The sequence below is a fragment of the Pseudopipra pipra genome, chromosome 1, assembly GCF_036250125.1.
Source record: "Pseudopipra pipra isolate bDixPip1 chromosome 1, bDixPip1.hap1, whole genome shotgun sequence".
In the NCBI taxonomy this organism is placed as follows: domain Eukaryota; kingdom Metazoa; phylum Chordata; class Aves; order Passeriformes; family Pipridae; genus Pseudopipra; species Pseudopipra pipra.
The window spans coordinates 89,693,627-89,718,109 of NC_087549.1; the positions used below are offsets into that span (position 1 = coordinate 89,693,627).

Here is a 24,483-nt window from a genome sequence, read left to right on the forward strand (position 1 = left end):
CAGAATTGTCATTGTGGGGAAAAAAGCAGTAGGATGAGAGGAAGCAACTGTATGAGAGGAAGAAATAGTTTCAAAATTACAGGACGAGTCGAGAAGATGCACTGAAACCCTTAAGGCCAAAAGAGCCGTAGAGTTAAACCTGGTCCTTCTGAAATCAGTGAGAGATTTTGCTAATATTTATATTGGAGTTTAAAACTTTATCCATAATGTCTCATGCAGAAAATACATACAGGCTGCCGGCTTTGTTATGGTGCTTTAATTGAATTGAATTGTTGGTTCCATGTTAGTGTGCTGCCTTGGTTTAAACTCTTACTACCTTTTTTTTAGGTCTACTTCTTCATACATTTTATGAGCTGTTGTACTTAATAGTGCCAAATTAAAAAAAAAAAAAAGAAAAAGGAAAAAAGGAATCAAACGTTTAGCCTTTTTCATTGTACGTAGTTGAACAAGTCCTTCTAAGGCAAGTCTCACATCAGTTGTGTCATTGACTCATGTTTGTTTTATTTTTAAAGAACAGTCTATCAGAAGAAACTCACTGATAGCGAAGCTGCAGCATGCCTCTTGAAGAAAAGATTTTGTCTACAAACAAACTCTGTTTAGATTATAAATAATAGATAATAATTTTTTAAAAAAATATTTTGACAGCACCCTTTTAAACGCTCCAGGAGCGCTTAAATGCTGTAATAGGCAGCTGTCAGGTACCTTTACAGTGCTTCTGCCACAAAGAACCACAGTTACTAATCTTTCTTCAATCTTGCTTGCTGATGTTTTGAATGAAGCGCATGAGCATTGTGAAAATGAAGAGTTCTTAAGCTCTGCTTGTGGCTGATTTACAGGGTTTGCTCAGAGCCATTGTGAAGGAAGAAAGTGCAGTAAGAAAGCACCAATAAAAGTTTAATTGGCACTTCAGATGGTGTGAGCGAGGTATAGGAAGGCAGTAATTAAAAATTTCTAAGACTTGATAGGTGTTTTGACCTAACACCTCCAGAACTTGTCTGCTTTCCTTTCTAATGACTCAGGCAGCAGAATTTCAGCTGCTTTCCAAAATGATGCTGCTGCTGTTGCTAGAATATACTTCTGTGTTACCAGTCTCCGGTCAGACCTGGTAATGGAATAGCTCATTCCATCTTGAAAACTTCCTCACAGAAGCCATGTTTGAAAAAAGCAGAAACTGAAATTCCTCATTCAGTTCAGGCCCAGTAACTCTACTGTTTTGGTTTTTTTATTTGAGACTGAGGATGGAAAATGTTGGAGGTCCTTTTGGAAATTAACATTCCATTAAAAAAAAAAGCACAAAGCCAAAAAAGAAATTATCAAATAATTCTAAAAAAAAATGTGATTGATTTTCTGCTTAAAAGGTTGATGGGGTTCTGAGTTCCTTCAGGAACCACAGTTTAGATTGCAGATCTCTGGGAGTTGTGTTTTTTCAAGTGGTTTGCACATTTTAACCCTGACCTGATGAAGAGCTTTAAGTGCTGCTATAATCCAATTTATAAATAATAAAAATGCAGCACCTTCGCTCTCACAGACTGATTTGGCATATTCTGCTCATAGGGCTTTAACTGCTGATCTTCTCATCGAGATAAAGCGACTTGCTGAACTGTTCCTGAGTTTACCCCCAGAACTAAGTCATGATTGCAGAGATTTCATGCTACTGCATAACCACTACTCATCAGTGTCACAAAAAAAGCAGTTCTTTCAAAAATAGGTACCATGGGAAACAAAGATACACATGAACAAAATGCAAACAATAAAGAACCCTGGGTTTTATTTGCTCTTCACAGTTCACTGCTCAGAGGCAATAGGTGAAGTTGCCACGTTCCAGTGATTCAGAAAACAAACCACAAAATGTTATTATAAAAGAAGCTCCTGGAATTAGTGCAGCACGTGAAAATGTAACAGGCGGTTTCACCTGCACAGAGGCTTATATAATCTCCCTGCTCTTTTTATTTTGTTGTTCCATTTATTACTATTTTTCACCAATTTTCCTCACCTGAAGTCATTAGTGTTGTATCAGGTCTTCTTCAAGCCCCCATATTGATCTTGGCTCTGCTTCCTGAAGAGAATCAGTAATATGTGCAATATTCCAGGGTGATGATTTTTGAGGAAGAATAGGCTGAAGAATGGAAAGTTTCTCTTAACTGTGGAAAGCTTTCCCTTCTTGGATGATGTTCCACAACAGGTCCAGCTCACTACTAGAAAGTAGTTAAATGCAGAAGATTTTTATGTGTAAACCAATAAAAGTTTAAAGACATTAAAAACATTTTCCCCAAGTGGCTGTGTGCCAATGGGAAAAATGTTTAATGAATATTCTAATCTGAAATTTATAATGTTGATGATTCAGGCTGTGAGCATGTTTTTTTTCCAAAGGATGTTGTAAAGTACCAGAAGTATCTATTGAACTCTGGTCTCTGGGCAGCCCTAAGAGCAATTTTTTTTCAGTTTTATACCAGTAATTGAGGACAATGGAGTTAAATCGGAGCAAAATGAGTGAAGTAGAAATGAATCATGGTCCTTGTCTCAATGGGAGAAGAGAGACAAGACTGTGTTAGAAACGGAAGGCATAAGCAATGGTAGAGAGGAATATTTTACAGTGCTGCTGTTTTTCTGCCCTTTCCACCAGTATGTGTGGGGGTTTGGTGGATTTTAGGTGAGGTACATTAAAGGATTTCCACACAAGAAACCTGTGCTCCTTAGAGATGACTGCTCTTTAAAAGGTACAGAGGGCCCAAATCGTCGTCATCATCCAGTTGGAATTTTTCATGAAAAACTAAACAGACTGGTTTTTTTCATTGTCAGTGAGCATTTCTGTAGATTTCTGTGACAGAAACTCAGTGTTTCTGCTAGAGCATCTTTGATAGCAGCATTTTGCGTGTTTAAGACACCGAAGCAATTTCTAAAATAGCATATAACCAGTAAACTAAAGTACATCAGCAGAGGTAAATAGTAATTTGAATACCTGTGTTAGGCTATCTTATGCCTGTACATAAATACATGTGTTTAAAAAAAGAAGGGATGGTGAGAGAATCAGAAGTATTTGGCTATACTATATTGTGTTAGTTTTTTGCACGCCGGATGCTTTTGTGAATATACAATTTATTATAACACTGTTTCATCATAGTTTGGATAACAACATGGGCCAAATACTGCTGGAATCTTTCTTTTTCCTTTGTGTTTTCATTCCTAAAAATTAAATCTGGAAAAAATACTTAGTATTTAGGATTGAATGATCAGGAACTTAGAGATTGCATTATTCCAGCTGCTGTGAATATTTATGTGGTATTGGGTTTATTGTGTGTATTCTGTATTTTCCATGACTTTTCCTGTTTAACTACAAATGTCACCTTGTTATTCTTTGTTTGCAGTGGAAACAAAAGCAATTCGTGTACCAGGTAGTGTATAGGAACTACAGCATGGCTGAGTTGCCAGGAATAAGCTTCACTTCTGATATTTCTCATCCACCTTGTATGGGTGCTGTTAAAACATGCAGGGTGAAATTTCTTTCTTCCTACACACAGGCAGAGTTGTCATGTGTGCTTTGGTAGAACTGCTCGGATATTTGAAAATGCAGCCCAAATCAATCCAGAGGTCTGTATGAAGGCATATGGATTGGATATTGTGTATGTGCATATTTCTAGGACTTTGAATTGATAGGAAGATGCTTTTCCTCTGATCTGTGTTAATTCCTTATCAGATGGGAAGTAGAAGTAAAGGTAGTCTCTGAGGCTGTGTGAAGGACAATGGGCAAGGACCGGGTGCCAGAATGATGTCACCTTTCAATATATGTAATGAACAGCATAATTGATCAGTCATTTTAAGTCAGCCAGTGAAGTCATTCCTCTTGCCAAGAATTCGCAAGCTTACAGCATTAAATTTTATAATGAGTGAAAAACATAAGGCCAGACTTTTTTTTTTCCTCATAATTTTATTCACTTATCAATATGAGCAAATGTGGTAAATGTGCCAGCTACGTGGGTAGAACAGTTTATAAATATCGCAGTAATAATTGCTGGCTAATTGGATCGTTCCTTCATTGTTGCCCATTTTATAAATACCCTAGACTTGGAAGGAGTAGATTTCAATTGGGAAATGTTCGGGGAACTCATCCTCCTTTAAAAAAAAAAAAAAGTTCCCTTTATTAGTAATTTGGGAAAATGGAGAAATGTAATTTTGTTCTGCTAGGCAACTGGTATGCTTTTTCTTGTAATTTGGTCTGTTAGTAGTAATGAACTGTGGAGCCTTGCTTTGGAAGGGTAACCTCACCAAATTGTGAAGTCATTTTCGACACCAAAACATAGGTATATTTTTTAGAAAATATTAGTACTCAGAAATGTTACTTATTAGTATCTTCCCTTGGTACACCTCTCCTTCCCACTCTTCTCTTTGCTCTGCCATGGGAAGGCGGCTCCTTGCCTGGCAGGCAAGTTGGTCCCACTGCCACATCAAGTGCAGGGGAGCAATGCTGTAGCTGTTTAGGAAGCACTTGGATTTGAATGTACACATCTTTCTGTGTAGAAGGCTATCTGTAGCTAAAAAGCATCACCTTCACCTTCCCAAAAGAAAAAAGAGGCATCTCCTACTGCAGATTCAAAGCATCCCTGACTTCCTACAGAGCCATAATCTCCATGTAGATTTAGCTGTCCGCAAATAGACAATGCATATTAGAGAAGAAGTTTGGCAAAAGATGTATTTTGTTTCATGTATCTTAACAGTTTCAAAAACCAGTTATTAGAATTGTGGCTTTTATGATGCTTTTATTCATCATAACTTGAATGTTTGCATAGCATATGAAAGACACTAATTTTAATGATAAGCATATCTCGTTTTCTTTCAGCGAGCATTAAATAGAAAAAAAATGACCGCAGCTGAATTCAGCAATAAGGAAAACTCTGAATCAAGCACTGAGCACGATAAAGAAAACTCCTTTGTCAAAACTGTACCAAGAAGAGTTAAAATATTTGATGGAGGGCAAGTATTGTACTTTGTATACTACGTATCATCTAAAAGATATTTTTCCTTGATTCTAGACTTTGCAGAGATATTGCTTCCTGATTGATTTATTTTAAGCAACAGTTCCCATATTGTGGTCTGTGGATGTTGGTTATGTTTCCAAGAAAAATGGAAAGTCATCAGAATCATGGAGCCATGAGAGTTACGAGAAGGGGTAATAAAATAAAGAACAGTAGGCAGTGCAATTCAATTTTTTTCCAAGGAACAAGCATTAATCAGCGGTAAAGGCAGCTAAATACAGCCAGAGATGTAAATTCTTTTCCTGTATTTCTCTTACATGATAAATAACAGCTATTCTGCAGTAGGGCTGTATAACTGTAACTAGAGAGGATATAGTCCAGGGGCTAAGCAGCAGCCTGTGATATAGGCTGTCTGGTAGTTTGCTGTGGCATACATAGCCTGGAGAACTCCTGATTTGAAAAGTGCCATGGAAATATTTACTGAGAGCCCTAGTCCCTGCACCATAATACTTTAAATCTGTTGCCTGATACGAGTAACAGTTACTTTAGCCACAGTGTTGCACTATGTACAACCTGGTAGAAAACAGATTTTTTAAATAGAAAAATGCCAGTGACACCTCTACAATTTTGGAGCACAAGTGGTGCATATTTTATTGTTCTCCATTTATTGGTTCCCAGTTGGAATCTAGTCTAGGCAAGCAGTTGAGCTATTACCAGCATTGCTGTGTGTCTGCACAGATCCAAACGTTGCAGGGACCAGGTCACAAAAGCTAAGCGCAACCTTTGGCATCCTTGAGTGGAAATATGAAGGGTGTAATTGAATCTGAATGACTTTTTTTCATCTAGAGACAGTCCCCATAGTCTGAGTCCAGAAGACATTGATAGGGAATTTTAAAGACTTTCCCACTGTCGTAACTAATGTTGTTCCTTTTCTGCATCCAACGCAGAGCCTTAAAGATGCTCTTTTAAAGCTTCCGCATGGTGCCCAAACCTGCTTCCAAGAACTGACACCTTTAAAAAGTATGTTCCTGTGCTGCAAAGAGGAAATTTGAAATCTTTAAATGCTAACTGTCAATGGTACCTTTATTAAAACAGATAAGCTGTTATTCCTAAACAAATCTGATTACCTAGAGAAAAAGATTGGCATGAATTTAACAAATAAATGCAGAAGCTGAGCAGAAAAAGAGCATGATTGGTTTTCTCAGTCATTCATTTTCATCTACTGTGTTATTTTAGAAATTCTAGTAGATTGGTGTTTCTAACTAGAATAATTTTCCCATTACAACTGATTGCCTTACTCTTATGGTACTGTTACTAGGTACAAGTCAAATGAAGACTATGTGTATGTTCGAGGAAGAGGGAGAGGGAAGTACATCTGTGAAGAATGTGGAATACGTTGCAAGAAGCCCAGCATGCTGAAGAAGCATATTCGCACACATACAGATGTCCGTCCTTACCACTGCAATTACTGCAACTTTTCCTTCAAAACTAAAGGCAAGTGCACTTTACTGTGTACATTTTTCCCCTTTTTTCTTTCTGCTTTAAAGTAGAATTCTTTTCTTCTCATAATTGGCTGTTCATGAGCTAAAGAGGTTGCCTCTCTGGGGAGTTTTATTGTCTAATGCTTCAAAATATTTGTAATTTCCAATTTCCTGCTTTTCCTTTATCTTCTGTATGTTTATTCAGATAATCACATCTACATATGAATTAACTGTGTGGCATGCCACAGTGGGTGAGAAATTGGAGTGGGAGAGGGAAATCCTGAGAGTATGATGAAAATTAGGTGAAGACAAGTGAGATGGTTAGCTGCTCATCCTAGATAGGGATGGGACACAGAATTTTATGTCTGAAGCACTGATCTTTTGGAGGTATGAGGTGGACATATATTGTACTCATATTGACACTCAACCAATTGCTCTAGGAAAGAAATTAGCCTTTATTAAATTGCTATATTGAAATTATTTTTTTTACCCTTGAAGAACAAGATTCACTTTCCACTTGACCTTTTAAGACCCAGAGTTGGACCCCTACTTTCTAAAGCCTGTTTACAATAGAGACTTAACTGCATCCTAGTTTAAGCAGGCAGTATAATAAACAGTGGTAGATCCAGGCAAGAGAAATTTACAGCCAAAATACTTTCAGCAAAAGAATTCTAAGCCGTAAAATTTTTCTTGGCCTTGAACATAATTTAGCAATAATCCCCCCAGCTGTAACCTCAGAAACATTTGTATTTTTAGTGGGTTCAATGCTATTTAGTGGTTGGGTGGAAAACTTCCAAGAAATAACCCGGTGCTGCACAAAGTGGGATGAATAGGCTTTAGATGTGTCAAAACTTATCACTGCAAACTGGCAGACTGGGTCATCATATTGCCAATACGATGAAATGCTGGAGTGCAAACCCAATAAATTCTCATTATGGTTTTTGCAGAGTAGGGATGCTGGCCAAGTTCAAGTAGTTAAGTTCTGCCCATGTGAAGTTCTCCGTGGTTTCAGCTGTAGCAGATACTTGTATTCATGTCCTCTTCTGCAGCTGGTATGCCCAGCTGTTGCCGTTATTGCTGGCAGAGTCAGTCACACAGTTGGGTGCTCGATGTTTGGTAAACCACCCTTCATAACAAGACAGTGTAGTCAGCAACTTCATGCAGTATGTAAAACTGGAAAATTTGCTATTTGTGAGTCAATATGTTCATAACAATTATTTCAACATTTGGGGTGAGTTACTACCTTCATTTCAAAGCAGAAATAAAGTATTTCATAACCGTAGAAAAGTCACCATTACACTGTAATTTCTCCCATTTAAACACCTCAAAGAAACTTTTTTGAGAGACAATAGGAAGTTTCAGTATAAAGTAAGCAGTTACTTCTAGTAACGTGCATTTTGTAAATCTTGTCATTTACAGATCTGAGACACTCTTAACTTTTTCTTGATGGTATTTGCCATATTTTCTTTTCAAAGGACAAGGGAGAGCAGCCTGTTGGGCCTCTCAGCTATGCATTCACTTTTGAGATTCAGATCAAATATGTTCATGTTCTGATTTTTAATAAAATTGTTGTGTTTGCTTAAGTCGGCAGTGAAAATGTTTACACTAAAAATAGGATTCATCAAATACTAAAAGAATGGCAAGATATGAACTTTAGTTTCATGTAACAGTTTTGTCAACATGACTTTGAAGACTGAATCAGCCTTTTTTATACTTTGCCATAAACAAAGGAGGGATGTCTTACACAGTGCAAAATACATTGTCATCTAGGATTTCCATCCTATTCTATTGTATCTCAATAAAAAACTTCTGGAAATGTAGCCAGAGAGCTAGTAGCATTCAGGATGGTGAATCTACCTCAGCCCTTGACAGCTTGCACTGAGGGACAAGGTTCTAGCAATTGTGAAATCAAATCATACCGGTTGTTATAAATGTACCTGAAGAAGAGATAAACACACTGAGTTTATATTTGTAGACATTTATAGTAACAGAGTAGTTACTGTTTTATTTTTTTTTTTCTTAAGGAAATTTAACAAAACATATGAAGTCAAAGGCACATAGCAAGAAATGCATGGATTTGGGAGTCTCAGTAGGCTTAATAGATGACCAGGATGGGGAAGAAGAATTTGGTAAGAAATAAGTCTTCTTTCTTTACTGAATTATTGTGGTTATTTTGTCATCCCAATTTCTTACCCTTTCTTTTCCAAAGCTTTTCAATTCTTGTACAGGGAAAAGATACAGAGATAAAAATTTTAAGAGCTAGTCCAAGGGAGCAAGAAACACTGGAAGAACTTTCAGCAAAAGAAATGACAAGCATATGCTAAGGATAAATTGCTGCTGAATTTTTCACAAAGTGTTATGCAGTTTAACTTTATCACTTTCACAGATAAATTTGACAAGACTGAAAATACCAGAAAAACAGCTGTTTGCCTAGAAAAAAATGTAGTCAAATGTAGTGCTTCTTTGAAAATAATTGTGCATGAAATGGTCCAAGTTTTGAGATGCATATTTCATTAAAATGATATCACTAACATGCAACACAAATCACAACTGTGTTGCTGAGTGCTTTGCAGGAAGGCTAGTCATCTTCCAGTGTAGCGTTCTGTCCTCCTTCACAAATAATAGGGATAAATCCGCAGATAGAGATCACTTAGAAATTAAAAAACATTATTCATCTTGACCTGTTCTACTTCTTCATTACTGATGAGAATGTTATCAGAATGAATGCATTTGCTAATAATTGGAATTCTGCACTTCCTGCATCCGAAGAGATTTCCACTGGAGAGGAGGTGAAATCAAAGAGAGCCAAACCAGGTTCATGAGGGATTTGCTCAGAGTGATAAGAAAGGTGTGCCTGCACCAGACGCAGTGAGACGGAAAACAGGATTGTGCATTAGGACTGTTTTGGATCTCGGCATGTCTCAGTGCAGTGGTGGCATTTTTTCCTTCCTCACATTTCTCAGTGGCGAGATGAGTTGTATTGCCTTCCCTTGGTGTATTTTTCTTCCTCCAGTGGAATAGTTTATTAGATTGTGGATGAGGTTTTGAGAAACGAAAGCAGTGGGGGTCTTTATTTAAATAGTACAGGGAAAGAAAGATGAATGCACTTTCTCCCGTATGACAACTACTAGCAGAATAAGCGAATCAGCTTGAATCTAATTCTGAAAAATGATGGCAATATGACTCAGCTGGTATGATTCAGTAGTGTGCTAGGTAGAGAGAAACCTGCATTTTCCCTTTTTTGGCATTCTTTGATACACTGCTTTTTCGTAAGCAAAAAACGTCTCCCTTCGCAATTTGAGGTACCAAATAAATAACACAAAAGATAAGTGTCAGGACGAATTACTGTCCTTTTCTTACAGAGGAAGTTTTTATTAACATTTTCAGCCTTTGAATGATAGAAAATGCATCACTTTTTTAAGTGATGTTCTGTGGCTTTTGACATTTTTGTTAGTTTTAGAAACTACAGCTGAACAGATATTTTCGTTTACTAGGAACTAAAAACATTTCATTGATTGATAAATTGATATTCCAATTGCATACATTAAAAATTGCATTTGTCTTAATAATGTAATGGGAAATGTTTCAAATCTTGACTGAATTTTCAGTAACTCTGGGTAGAAGGAAGCCATTTCAAGCATTTGAAAGAATGTTCTCCTTTGACTTCATGACTATTTAATTGAGAAAGAGAGAGGCTCTCTCTTTTTACATAACATGTACAGGCATGTTTAACCATAGTATAAATATATTATACATTTCCTGAAATACGTTCTTTGCTTCAGCACAGTAATTACTTAATAAATTAAATATTCCAATTTAGAAAAAAAAAGCCAGACATTCAACAGAATTTGCTTCATAATCCTTGAAATTATTCATGGAATTTAATTTTATGACTGCAATGCCTTTTTTTTCCCCCCCTAGAGTAGAGAAGGTAACCTTTCTTTAACTGGAACCCCAAACAAAAAACAACTTGGTGATAAAATCCCTACCTTCTCCAAAGAATCTGGCTCAAGTACCCATAGTAAAACCAACTGTGCAGCACAAAGCTCAGCAGTAGAGCCCTATCCAAGAGGCAGGGTAATTAAACCTATGATAAACATTCATTTGCTGCAGCCAAACCAGTCCAGCCTCTCCAGTTGCTGCAATGCACAGGGCATTTACAATTATCCATGTAAATTCTGTGAGTAACTGTACACTTCAAAAATGTTATTTAATCTGTCAGCTCACCTAGCCACGCATGAAGGTATTTTTCACGATAATTCAGAATCTTGGTTGTCAGCCTATTTTTAAGGCAGAATCAGGAGGGAAAAAAAGTGTGATATATTTGCATACATACTTTTTTAAGTGTAAGTGGTTCTGTTGCCCTATCTGAAATCCTTTATGTGCTAATTTGGGCTATATTCAAATGTGATTGAATATTTTTTTGAAGTGTCTAGGCCATCGTAGTTAACGGCTCTTTGGCTGCCCTTTCCCCACACCAGTGCAGGAGCATGTAACCCACAAAGGAAAACATGATGGGCCGTGGGTATTGAGCTGCACTTGTGGTGTTATCTCTTTGGCCCTTTCACCCTCTCCCTCTGACGTGCGTTGCTGGCAGGTTTGGGCCATATATCCTTCAGTGTTTTAAAAAACCTCTTTAAAAGCATACATTTTTGTTGTGTGGTTGATAAAGGCGTTCTGTCTCTTACAAAGTGTTCTGCTTAATCCCATCCCTTTCCTCACTTGGAAGGCAATGTGAGATGTGGAAGGCAATGTGAGATGCAGTAGAGTAAGGTGCAGAAAATCTGATAAGAAATAATTATGACCTCAGAAAAAAAATTTCTTCCTGTAAACTGTGTGAGATTGGCTTGTTTCCTGACCTGTAGAATGTCTGTCTGTCTGTCTCCACCTAATTCATTATCCTAACATTTGGAATACTGATTATTTAAGCACCTTTGCTTAAAATAACTAAGCTGTATGTTTTTGATTTTCAGTTAGAGAATTTACACAGAAATTTAACAAAAACACCAATCCTTTTTTTTGTGAAGGAATTTGCTGATTCTATTTTTATGTAGTCTTTTTTAAAGGGTAGGCAATCACAATTATTTAAATACATAATTCTTTAGATTCATAGGGGAAGCCAGCTTTGACCGACAGCAGTAGAGATGAAGTGCATGCAGATTGAAGAAGCAGTGCAAAATTGTGCACAATTCTGAACACATGCACACACATACACACACAGAGAGCCTGGTTTTTTCAGTAATCTGAGAAGCTGAAATTTTGTTGTGCTGTAGAGTTTAGGAAAAAAAGAAAAATGCTCTCTAGCTGTCTGAGACTGTATATGATCAGAGCTTTTAACATAGCATTCTTTGTATTTGGACTTGTCATCATTTGGATATTAGTAAATACTTTCTGACCTGGGTTTTTGTATGCAAAACCATTCCCTCATCCATTTATCTTTCATCTTCTGCTCTGTGGAATGTTCTTGTCACCAAAATACAGGGTTACAATGTGAGGAATGTTAATATCTGAATTAAACTGTCAGAGGAGGTGAACTGTTTAGTGTGACAGACCACAACTGGGGATGTCCTCTTTGGCTGTGCTTACCCAACATTTTGCCATGCAGTCTTAAAAACAGCAATAATTTGTGCTCAAATTAAAATACTTACAAACTTTAAACTTGTAATATTTCATATGTAGGCTAAAATATGAGTACTATGGTATGCCTGAGTAAACTTGCACAAGATAGTTATTTAATAATGAAATCAGTAGATGGGCAGAACTTACTAAAGTGGTCTCTGTGCAGAAATTTTATACCAAAATGTCTATTATTTTACCAGCAAAAAGACCTAATTGTAAGTTTCAGATATGTATTTTTATATATGTGTATATATATATGCACACATTAAAAAAACACTTTCATTTTCTGCAGTATTAAAAAGGCTCTTCTGAAGATACAATAGTTCTGAGTTAATTAGCTATATGTTACTTACAGTAGATATTAAGTAAGTTTCAATGGCTCTTCATTAGCTTAATCATGACTGTGTTTTCACTGCACCTACATTTAAGGAGTGAAAATAAATGAAAATCCTTGCAATAATATCCTCCTTTTACGAAGAGAATGGAAGGCTGGTTCTGTATAGATTACAATAAAATTATTTTTTTGTTGTTAATATCAGTGTCTAGCCTTCAACTAGATGTGTTAGGTGTGCTGAACCCCTACACCTACAGCCTGACAATAGACTACCTAGTGCTAGGCTTGATTTACAATATACAGGTCACTTAGGAAGGTTTTGGTGTAAATAATCTGTTTAAGCAGTGGCTGCTGTTCTTTTGGTTTGATTTACTTCATTACTTCTCATACTTTAGGAGTGAAAGTCAAACGCCCACAGATTTTTTTTTCTCATTTCTGAGGAGCCCTGGCAATTACCAGTCTGAATTTAACCCAGTAGATGTCACTATGAGTCCTGTTTGAAGGTGGTGAGCAGTGGACAGGAGATGAAGCAAGACTGAAATCAGTTAATTAAAGCCTATGAACAGATTTAGAATGACAGAAAAACAGCAAGGTCAGGTATAGACCTTGTATATAAACAATGTATATATACATTGTTTGCTGTACTTTTTTTTACCTTTATAAGAATTTGTTTGAATGGTTGTGGATCAGTTTATTACAAGACTAACACAACGGGTGAAAGGCAGGTCTAAGCTGTAATTATTTATAAGAGTAGAGAGAATTGATGACATACAGACCTTACTTTCAATTTATGGTCATATAATGTCATACTGAGAAATACTTCTGCCTTTCTTACTGCAGTCTACATTTTTTCTTGAGTTTGATGGAGAATATATAATATAAATCAGATTATTTTTAAATGCTTTTACATAGCTATTAATCCCTAACTGAAGATAATTCCAGAATTTGAGGTGATTTGGATTACTCTGAGGCTTTATATTAATCAGATGCTATAAACCAATAAATGCAGTAAATTTAAATTTAGATGTTAATAGATAGTGAGTAGATACTTAGTAAGCTATGTCTTTAATCTGCATAAGTAGAGCTAATAGGGATCCTGTCATTGCCTACGTAACTGTACATTTTCTTAGGAATGTGTAAAACTGAACAGTCTGGACTTGTATTCTCAGGTCTTTCTTGTCTTTCTGTGAGTGAAGGAATGACAATGAATATGTTGCTCTTTATGAGAAAATCTACTTAAATATGATTAAGTTATAACCAAATATGACTAAGTTATAAGCCGTTGAACTTTATCACTGGATTTGGTAGAGAAATTGCTAAGTCTGTAGCAGGTCCTCAATAAGTCAAGTTGTGTGGCAATAATATTGCAATTAAAATTAAAAGCTGAGATTCTGAAGAACCTTTGTTTTAGTGCTTTGCAGTATGGTGATAGTTAAAAGTACATGGGGAGACCTATTTCAGTTACCTAATTCATAGCATCCCAACTGGAAAAAGCAGTATGTGGACTTATCAGCTCCAGGCACTTCACTAATGGACATACTAGGATGCTGATAATTCCAACTAATGCTATTGTGCTAAAGAACTTACAGCTTTTTCTGTTCCACTTTGGGGTAAAATGCCGGTAATAACAGAGCCTTAGCCAACAAGCTCATCATCACCACAAACACAGTACGGAGCTCACTAACTGAGGACCAAAAGCAAAATAAATGAAGGACTAAGATGATTTTTTGACGATGATTTCTATACATCAATACATAGGATTAAAAACTCAGTTTTCTTAAAAATAATTGTAGCTCGTGTGCAGGCAAAATTCCCAGTCAAAAGTTTAGTCCATGTTTCTGTTATGCCTTTCTTTCCATCTGTTCCTAATTTTTGCAGAGTTCAGGTCTGCAGACAAAGTGCACTTTCTCCTGTGAAGTCCAGGAAGAAGAAAGAGTCTTTCTAGGGGTTTAAAAGACAAGGTTGCAGCAGTTGACAGAGAATGAGAGGCATTCCCTACTCTTCCAAAAAGACTATTCATAAAAAATTGAGGCTGTCTTGAACAGCCTTTCTGTTAAAATGGTGAGAGTTGAGTTACAAATTCAAAAGAGAAGTAGCTTTCATAAGCCTTTACTTAATAGTGTGAAACATTTTTCCTGTTTTCTTTTTTAAAAAAAGAAACTGTGAACTTTCATGCCAAAAGCCATTTCTCCATATGTTAGTGACCTTTAAATTTATGACACATCCTTCATTCTAAAATATCGCACACTGTTTTACAACTTCATACAAAGTTAAACACAGAAGTAATTTTGTTCCCTTTGGAAATTGAGTCAGTTCTAGTTTTATATATATACATACATGTGTGTATATATATACATGTATATATATATATATATAGGCTACATAAGCATATGGTAATAATTGTGCATAGTTCAAGATAGGAAGCAAAGAATTAATTTTTCCGCAATTAAAACTGCAAGGGAACTTTAGTAGGCAGTGTACAATTACCAGAATGGATTGGGGCCAGTACTACTTGCTTAATAAGACACTGCTTGGAAAAGAGTCTTTCAGCACAAGGAGTGGTCACAGCCTCAGCCCGATGCCTCCTTCAGAGAAGATCTATTACCTGCCTGGGTCTTCCAGCCTGCTGAAACTGCATCATCAGGTCCTCTCACAGCTCCACACTGATGCTTAACGGGATCACTGATTGCAAAAGCTTGGGCACCTCTTGTTTCAGCAACCATACATGCAGGTATAAAAGCCAGAGCAGTGTGTTCCTTTGTGCATTGCCAGAACAAGCAAGTCAGGAATTTTTTTTCTCATCTGATGTTGCAAAGCGGTGTGGGAGTAAGGGAACTACATTCATTGCTGTCACCTCGCCTACACTGCAGGCTCTGGCTCCAGGTAACCACACTCAAATAGAAGCTGGCAAATGCACAAAGGGTGGAGGTAAACAGGGAAACAATAGAGGGAAATGATATCCCATGGAGTTCTGCATGTAAGGAATCTGTGTTGCAGAAACAGTTCCCCTTTTACTTTCCATGGTTTTATTCTAGAAAGCTGAGATGTATGCAGAAAATTCCTACATAAGCAGCAATTGCTAGTAAATCCCAAAGCATTTTTAAGTGTTGATTTGAAAAAAGATTGTTTCTTCTTGTAAATCGAGGCATTGTTTGCACATATGTTTTCCTTGCTTTGCAAATGTGACAAGTCAGTCTAATCACTTCAGGTAGTTCCGCTTGCCAGTAAAAACAGTCATTTGTGATTGACAGGAGCTTTCATAGAAAATGTGATTCATGTGGAGAGAGGGAGAAAAAAGAATGGAATCAGTAGAATTTCCCAGAGAATAGTTATGTGATGTTGGTAAAAAGATTGAAGTAAAGAGAGAGTCCAGAGTGAATTATAAGACTTTGCAATGCTCCCTGCATTATTTAAGGAGTTGTAGGATCGTGTGGATCACCCTTTAGATGTAATGCACAGAAAAGTCTTTGGGATCTGTTACGGAGGCATTGAGGGAATCACAAATCACAGAATATTCTGAGCTGGAAGGGACCCTTAAGGATCATTGAGTCCAACTCCTCGCCCCCCACAGTATAGCCCGAGGAATCACACCATGTACCTGAGAACATTGTCCAAATACTTCTTGAAGTCTGGCAGGCTTGATGCTGTGACCGCTTCCCTGGGGAGACTGTTCAGTGCCCAACCACCTTCTAGTAAAGAACCTGTTTCTAGTTTCCAACCTAAACCTCCCCTGACACTGTTTCATGCTATTCCCTTGGGTCCTGTCACTGTTCATCACAGAGAAGAGATCAGTGCCTGCCCCTCCTCTTCCCCTCATGAGAAAATTGTAGACTGCAATGAGGTCTCTCCTCAGTCTCCTCTTCTTCAGGCTGAACACACCAAGTGTTAGGCCACTCCTCATACGGTTTCCCCTCAAAAGGCCCTTCACCATCTTCATTGCCCTCCTTTGGACACTCTCTGATGGCTTAATGTCTTTCTTATATTGTGGTGCCCAAAACTGCACACAATATTCAAGGTGAGGCCGCACCAATGCAGAGCAGAGTGGGACAATCCCCTCTCTCGACAGGTTGTGCCTGATGCCTGATGCTGTGCCTGATGTCCCCAGGACATAGTTGGCCTTCCTGGCTGCCAGGGCACTGCTGACTCATATTACACTTGCCATTGACCAGGACTCCCACGTCCTTTCCACAGCACTGCTTTCCGGCTTCTCATTCTCCAGTCTGTCCGTATATCCAGGATTGCCTCATGCCAGGTGCAGAATCCAGCATTTGTCCTTGTTGACCTTCATATGGTTGGTGATTGTCCAGTCCTCTAATTTGTCAAGGTCTCTGTAGGCCCTCCCTACCTTCCAGGGAGTCAACAGCTCCTCCCAGTCTTGTGTCATCTGCAAACTTGCTTAGTGTCTTTTCCAGTCCTGTGTCTAAGTCGTTTATGAAGATGTTGAAGAGCATGGGGCCTAAGGTGAAGCCTTGTGGAACCCCACTAGTGACAGGTCACCAGTCTGATGTCACCCCATTCACTGTTACCCTCTATGCTCAATCCGTGAGCCAATTGCTCACCCACCACATGATGTGTTTATCCAGCTGTGTGCTGGACATTTTGTCCAGAAGGATCCTGGGAGAGACAGTATCAAAAGCTTTACTGAAATCCAAAAAGATTACATCTGCTGGCTTCCCTTGATCAACTAGGTGGGTTACCTTGTCATAAAAGGAAATCAGGTTTGATGAGCAGGACTTTCCCCTCATGAAGCCAGAATAATCTTCTCCATAACCTTACCGGGCACTGAAGTGAGACTAACAGGCCAGTAGTTTCCAGAGTCATCCTTCTTGCCCTTCTTGAAAATTGGGAAAACATTAGCCAGCTTCTGGTCAACTGAGACTTCTCCAGATTCCCAAGACCATTAAAAAATCATCAAAAGAGGCCTCACGATGACATCAACCAGCTCTTTAAGTATTCTCAGATAAATCCCATCAGGCCCCATAGACTTATAGGGATCCAGCTGGAGCAGCAGATCCCTCACAACTTCAGGGTCAGCTGGGAGTTTTTCATTCTCACAGCCATGGTCCTCCAGCTCAGGGCACTGGAACCCCACCTAGCCCATCATCAGCGTTGAAGACAGAGGTAATTGTTTCCTTTCAGAAATCAAACATATGTAGAAGTTCTAACATTTTTGCAAATTAATGGTGAAGAAACACTGTTTGTGTGAAGAATAGAAATGACAGAAGTATATATAGAAAAAAAAAAGTCTAATAAGTCCATGTGTTATTGTTAATAGTATTTTTAACACTCCTACTTGCCATATTTTTGGAATGGACCTCACTGAAGCAATGTTTCTACTAAAATGTATTTTTTATTTCGAACAGCTTTGTCTGTGAATGAGAATTATAAATGAAGACTATTTAAAATTCTAAAAAATATTTCTATTAGGATCATTCCAATGACCTGGAGGATTTGGGGTATTTTTAATAACGTCTGACATGTTCGTATCTGCCATAGTGAGTGGAGAAAATCTACAGTTTCCATATTTAGTTAATGTACAAATTACTGTGTAGGCAAAGAGGGGCAAAGTCATTATAGAGGGATTTTTTCAAAGAAGCTATTAGTTTCATTCCTAATTGCATTGCTCATTTGAAACCATAAAAGCTTGTAATGCTGTGTAACTTATTTAAAGGTAGCTCAATTAAACCCATTTATTTTACCTGGAGTTCAAGGTGCTTATTTTGGTTTTGGTAACAGCAGCCTAAAGTATAGGTAGTAGGTTTGACTTCTTTTAAGGGTCTGATTTTTTTCAGAATTGTTCATTTTGATGTTAAGTTGCTGTGTAGATTTCCCTAGAACAGGATCTCTTGAGATTTTAACTAACCAGCCCTCATGGCTTTTACAGAGCCAAATGATTTTTATGCTGATATTTTTTTGGACAGCTCAACAGACAGACCTTTAATCAAATACAAAATATTAGTTCATTCAAAGCATTTTGTCTTTTGTAAAATATGATCCCAAACAGTCTGGCTTGGAATCAGTACAGCAGATGGGATTTTCTGTCACTTTACTTAAGACAATTTTTTCTTTCCAAGTCATGATACAAAAGAAGGTGAAAAGCTGCAGTAGATATTTAGTAGAGAAATTTACCACTAGACAGCAGTTTAGCTTTAAGACTTGGAAGTCAGGAGGGCTTCTTCATGTGAGCAAAGATTCATGCATAGGTAAATTTTGATCAGATTAGGGCTTTCTTGCCTCCTAGGACATCTTGGGTGATTTGTTCATAAACCTTTCAAAACATTAGCATAGTGAAGAAATCTGGTAAAGTCTAATTTTGCTCTCTTTTGCCTGTTAACGAGACAGATTCCTGACTAACAGCCTCCAGTCTTTCTGTTTGCGTCCTTCAAAAACCTTTGCAGTAGTGATTCATATTAGGTACAAGGACACCCACCACCCACTTATGAGTCAGAAACAGCTAGAGAATATCCCACTGCTAAGGTTGACAGACCATCTTCATATATCGTCACTGAGAACCTAATGAACCAGGAATCTGCTCACTTCTCCCCAAGCGAAAGAGTGAAGGGTGACTTTGATCAAATGGTTATAAATGGCTTAAAAGAAAACAGCCAAATCCAGAAGCTTGAAAACAATACAGAAGCAGAAGATGAAAGATTATGTACTGTATAGTTAAATATGTACGGTGGAAAATAAAAATAAAAATTAAAGTCTTCCCTGTTTTTTTGATACAATGGGATGTGACTGAAAAATACATGTGCCATGTACTTTTTTAGTGTTTCTAGTTGCTCTCTCCCTTCCCAGTCAGTCCAGGACCTTCATTGTCTTACCTTCTAATTCCCACTTTTGCAGGTGAGAAGCAAAGAATTGGGTATGACCGGTCAGGATATGATGTGGAGGAGTCTGATGGTGGAGATGAAGATGAAAATGACAATGAAGATGATGATGAAGACAGCCAGGCTGAGTCAGTGCTATCCACAACCCCCTCAGTGACAGCCAGCCCCCAGCATCTCCCCTCTCGAAACAGCCTGCAGGATGCCGCCAGCACCGATGAAGACATCAGACTTCCAGACTGTTTTGCTGGGGTTCACACGGACTCCATGGATGGTCTGCCAAAGGCGCTGCTGACGAAAATGACCGTCCTTAGCACAGTGCAGTCAGTTAGCAGGACCTCCAGTTCACCAGCAGAATTCACCCATCAGGAAGCACATGAGGATAAAGCCCAAGAGAGAGGAGCAGATCCACACGGTGCTGGTGTGGCACTGACGGACATCGCTCCTACGTCCCCAGGTCGACATATGTCTGTGGATTACCCCGATCCAGAAACATCCTTGGGCCATTCCTTAATATCAACTGCAACTCTTACAAAGGTAGGAGTGCCTGACTCCAGGGAGAGAACAGGATTTTAAACCCTCTTTCTGAAGATCTTCTTAGAGATTTTTGAAAGATCAAAATGTTTGCCTTTCCTTTTATTCTTAAAGTTGTTGGATGTTGAGTCTTTCAGAAGAGTTGAAAGTAATCAAAGCACAAATGTGTAGGACTCTAGAAACAAGGATGTTGTAGGAGCACTGCTTTTCAAATGCTTTGATTTGATTGTATTCTTCCTGAAAAGATTAATTGTAATATGGTCATTTCAGCTGATGTTTGGAGCTGGTAGATTGTATTACAAATAAGAAGGGAATAACAGATATGGCATAAACAATATGTTTGTTATTCCACATGTGTCCACAATATGGGGAATAAACATATGCTGGTGGTTTTGAAGTTTTCGGAGAAAAGTGATAGAATTCCGAAGTCTTTTCACTCTGAAATATGATGATATAATAATTGGTGATTCCCAAGGGAAATTAATCTAGTCTCAAAGGTTTTTGCCTTATCACTATAAAAAAATTATGCAATTGCTTATGTCTCCTCCAAATATGCTTAATAGTAGAATTAGAAAGAGCACCAGATGTTCAAGGAAACTAGGAGATTGCCTTTGCACAATAGCAAAAGGAGAGATGAACACAGAACTGAGACCTCTCAGTGCTCTCAGTTTTTCTCCAAACTGAATATTTTAATCAGAAAAGGATAAGTTTTGCCTATGCATGTGCTAGACACACAGCTTTTCAAACAGTGTGCAGAAAGATGAGGTCAGTCTGTGTGCGAGGCTGCAGGACCGTTCAGTAATTTTGGCCGCTGTTGTCTTTAAAACTCTGCCTAGGAAATCACAGAAGGGAACTGGCAGGTGTTAAGCCTTTTTACTATTCAGTAGTAGTTTTAATGCACTCTGTTGGAGATGGTACAAGTCACATACCCGACTGACCCTAAGGTTATCTCTTGAAATTTGAATTCTTACTGCAAACCATGAAGGCATTTGAGCTTTTCAGAATACTGCTCAGAAAAATGTGATGCAAAATGTAGTTTAATTAAAGGGATAATTAAAGTACTGCCTTCTCCATGATAAATGAAACATTATATACAATCATATCATCTAGGTTGGGAAAGACCCTTAAGATCATTGAGTCCAACCATAAACCTAACTTTGCACGCAGTTATAGAAAAACCAGTATCAGGAAATTTTCAAGAACATAAACAGTAAGTAAAAACTTAATTCTGCTTTAAGTACTTATTGACTTGTTTTTTCTTTGGAAATCTGTACTACTGGATTTACTTTTTACGAAGTTTAAAATAGCTAACTATTGGCAAGGAGAAACAGTAAAAATTATTGCTGCATTGCATTGTTTGACAGAGGTTCATTTCTGCTTGTAAGAACTGTGAGTTCATATGGCAAATGTAAATTGGAGCAAGTTTCTGGTGTGACAGAGAATAAAACAAAGTCGTCTCTGGTCATGGTATATACCTTCCAGAAAAGGGGTAGGGTCTTTAATTTGGATTTTGAGTTCCAGTTGTTGCCAATGGATACCGGAAAGACATTTGACTGAGTTTACTCTCTCATGAAGTAGAACCACAGAAACCTCAAGTAAATATTCATACAATTAAAAAAGGTCTTCATTTATATAGCTCTAATAATTGTCTACATTAATATATTAAAATTTACAAAAAAACCCAGAAGGCATGTAAGTAATGCAAGGCAGCAGTTCCTTTCCAGACTACCTGCTCCTTTCCCAGACCAAAAGAAGTGGGAGCCTTGTGTCTCTGATGGTTCATCTACAGTCTGTTCCTGTTGTGAATGGGTGTGGATCCCACTTCTTGTGATCAAGACAAGGAGCCAACACAGCTCCGGAAGGCTGTTGTATGTTCCTTTGAAAGTATCCCTACCAGTTTATCAAGATTTATTGAGAGATGTCAGTTCTGAGAAAGATGCTGGTTACATTCTGACACCTGTCTTCCCGTTTAGACTGGTTGTCACTGCATAGTCAGTTAATCATATTCTCCCTTAACCAACATTCCCTACAGCAGTTTTCAGAAGCATTTCTGTTTGTTTGTCCGTTTTGTGCCTGCTCTAGAGATCTCTTGAGAGTTTGGTCAAAACTACAGAATTACTGTTTAGGACTATATAAACTAAGTAAGGTTGCACCACTCTTTGTGTGTTATGAATATGCCTAAAACTAAAAGCTGACTGTGACATTGCAGTTGCACTTCAAGACCACTCATTTTAGGAGGTTTTAGGAAAGGCATTGCCAGCCTTGGTCAGTAAAAGACTATATGAGGAGAAAAGGGATTATCAGACCAGGTGTGCGCACCAAATAAATCACAGTAAGCAGAGGCAGCAACAGGATGTGAGTCCCACATCTCAGTCCAGCATCCACCTATTACCTCCACTGGTGCAGGAACTGTAGTTGTCATCCATCTCTTGTAATTGCACATCTCCTGTCTTGCTACTTTAGAAGCACCTACAGACAAATGTGCCATGATGCTGCCTCTGCCTGCCAGAGGCTGTAATGCCTTCAGGAGAGGAACCCAGTGCATCAAAAATGCCAACTTATGCTTATTTAACCTTCTTGCATCAGGTGATTTCCACATAAAACAGTTCTCCAAAGCCTTCTCACTTCTTAAAAAAACTCATAGAAAAGATATTCAGCAATGTTTTTGAGTACTAGTGTTTGAGAGAAATTAAGCAGGCTAATTAGGAGAGGAAAATTCTATTAGTGGGTGAGGAAGAAGTCAGAAAAAGAAAGGAAGGATATCAGTTCATTGTTCAAGTTGAGCAGCATATACTATGAACCAGTTTGTTGTTTTTAGTTAAAAGGGGGTATGAAGCATTCCAGCTACCTTGTGTTTTCATTGCACTGGGGGGTAGTGGTGGCTGCTGCATTAACACACCTGTGTTGTTCTCTCCCAGAGCATGCCCTCCATCAGTTCCTCCTCCTCACTGGCAGACCACAGCATGCAGACAACAGCGCCATCGCTCTACACCGAAATCTCTGAGGAGAACCTGGCCAGGTCCCTGCAGCAGGCTGCCGAGCTGAGGGCTCCCCAGACTCACCTCTTCAGCCACCTCCCTCTGCACTCACAGCGGCAAGCCAAGGCACCCTACGGCATGGTACCCGTCGGAGGCATCCAGGTGGTCCCCGCCGGCCTGGCCACCTACTCCACCTTCGTTCCCATCCAGGCCGGGCCGGTGCAGCTCACTATCCCAGCCGTTAGTGTGATTCACAGAACTACCAGCGCCCTTGGTGAGGCAGGTGGCGCGGCCGCTGGCACCACCACAAATCCCATGGGGGTTGCCGAGGTGAACAGCGTGGTGCCATGCATTCCCATTGGCCAGGTGAGCGTTCCAGGCATTCAGGGTCTCAGCACGCCCAACCTACAGCCTCTGCCACCTCTGGGCATGGAGACGGTGAACATAGTGGGCCTGGCAAACACCAACATCGCCCCACAGATGCGCCCTTCAGGAATTACCCTCAACGCTGTGGGCCTCCAGGTGCTGACCGCTGGCACGGCCCCACAGGGCACCCCGAGCCCACAGGCACACATTCCTGGCCTGCAGATACTGAACATCGCCCTGCCGACCCTCATTCCCTCCGTCAGCCCCGCCAGCGCTGAGGGACATGGAGCCTCTGAGGCACCTAGTACAGGCAGCAAAGCCTGTGAGGTCCAGCTGGAGCCAGCTCCTGTTGGCTTCCCTGCGGCCGAGGTCGGCCAGCCCAGCCGGGATGCTTCTCCTCAGGTGGTGGCTGGCGGCCAGCAGTACGGTGGGAAGAGCCATCCTGAGCCCACCCCACTGACCAACCTCGAGCAACCCATTGGTCCAGGGAAAGCGGATCCTGAAAAGACTGACCTTGTGAACCCTACCAAGCCAAAGCGTGACCTCCCTTCCCACCAGGTGAAGAGGGCTACCCCGGCAGAGCCCCACTCCAAGGTGAATCCCAACACATTAACCAAGTCCCCGGTCCACCGAACTGTCACCCCGGACAGACAGGTACACAGGCCAGCTGCCCCGCCCCGGCAGCAAAACACGGTGCAGTTTAGCGATGGCAGCAGTGACGATGAGGATAGACTTGTAATAGCAACCTAGTTTTTGTTTTGCATTATGTTTTTATTTTTAGGGATTTTTTGGGTTTTTTTAATAACACTTACAGGTTTCTTTGCAAACCTTCTTTTCCTTAAAGCACATTTTTCTGACACAAACCCATTACTAATCTTCGTGCAATCATGAACTCTTGACCAATAATTGTTGTTCCTTGTCAGCTCCAGCCATTTTTGTACATGTTGTATAGACGATTGTGCCTTTTTGGAGTTTTATGTTTAGAAACCTGTACAGATTGTTGAATATATATATATAATATATATATATATAAAATATGTATATTAAACCCAGGTAGTTGCTTGTGTTTAGTAAGTAAACATCCTATGTCAGATAAATAAAGAATTAAATTATATGTTGCACTGTTAAATGTAAATTTTTATGGCTGTGGGACAAAGTTTCTGTGTACAGATCTAGTATGTAAAACTCCATATTTATTGTATCCATATTAGTCTTGGAAAAGGGTCTGTCCATCTTTCTTGTGTAAGACGGTAGCTTTACACTTCAAAGAGAAATACAGTATCTGTGTTACAAAATATTACAGTAAAATTTTGTTTACTGACTTTACCATTGCTTATGTTGTGCCTTCTTGATGCAGCCTGGTAGTTGGAGAGG

At 39.0% G+C, this 24,483-nt stretch overlaps 1 protein-coding gene across 9 annotated transcripts in view; it reads left to right on the forward strand.

The window, feature by feature from the left end:
- HIVEP1 (HIVEP zinc finger 1) overlaps nt 1-24,483 on the forward strand; it is a 131,759-nt gene that overhangs the window by 99,861 nt on the left and 7,415 nt on the right. For 7 of the 9 annotated variants that reach the window (XM_064664480.1, XM_064664487.1, XM_064664475.1 and 4 more), the window contains 5 exons: nt 4,835-4,968; nt 6,289-6,464; nt 8,476-8,580; nt 19,251-19,768; nt 22,684-24,435. In XM_064664480.1, the coding sequence (XP_064520550.1) occupies nt 4,835-4,968; nt 6,289-6,464; nt 8,476-8,580; nt 19,251-19,768; nt 22,684-23,859 (2,109 nt within the window). In that variant the 3' untranslated portion in view covers nt 23,860-24,435. Of the gene's footprint in view, nt 1-4,834; nt 4,969-6,288; nt 6,465-8,475; nt 8,581-19,250; nt 19,769-22,683; nt 24,436-24,483 lie in introns of those variants that run through there. The other 2 variants (XR_010432676.1, XR_010432677.1) reach the window with 2 other exon arrangements.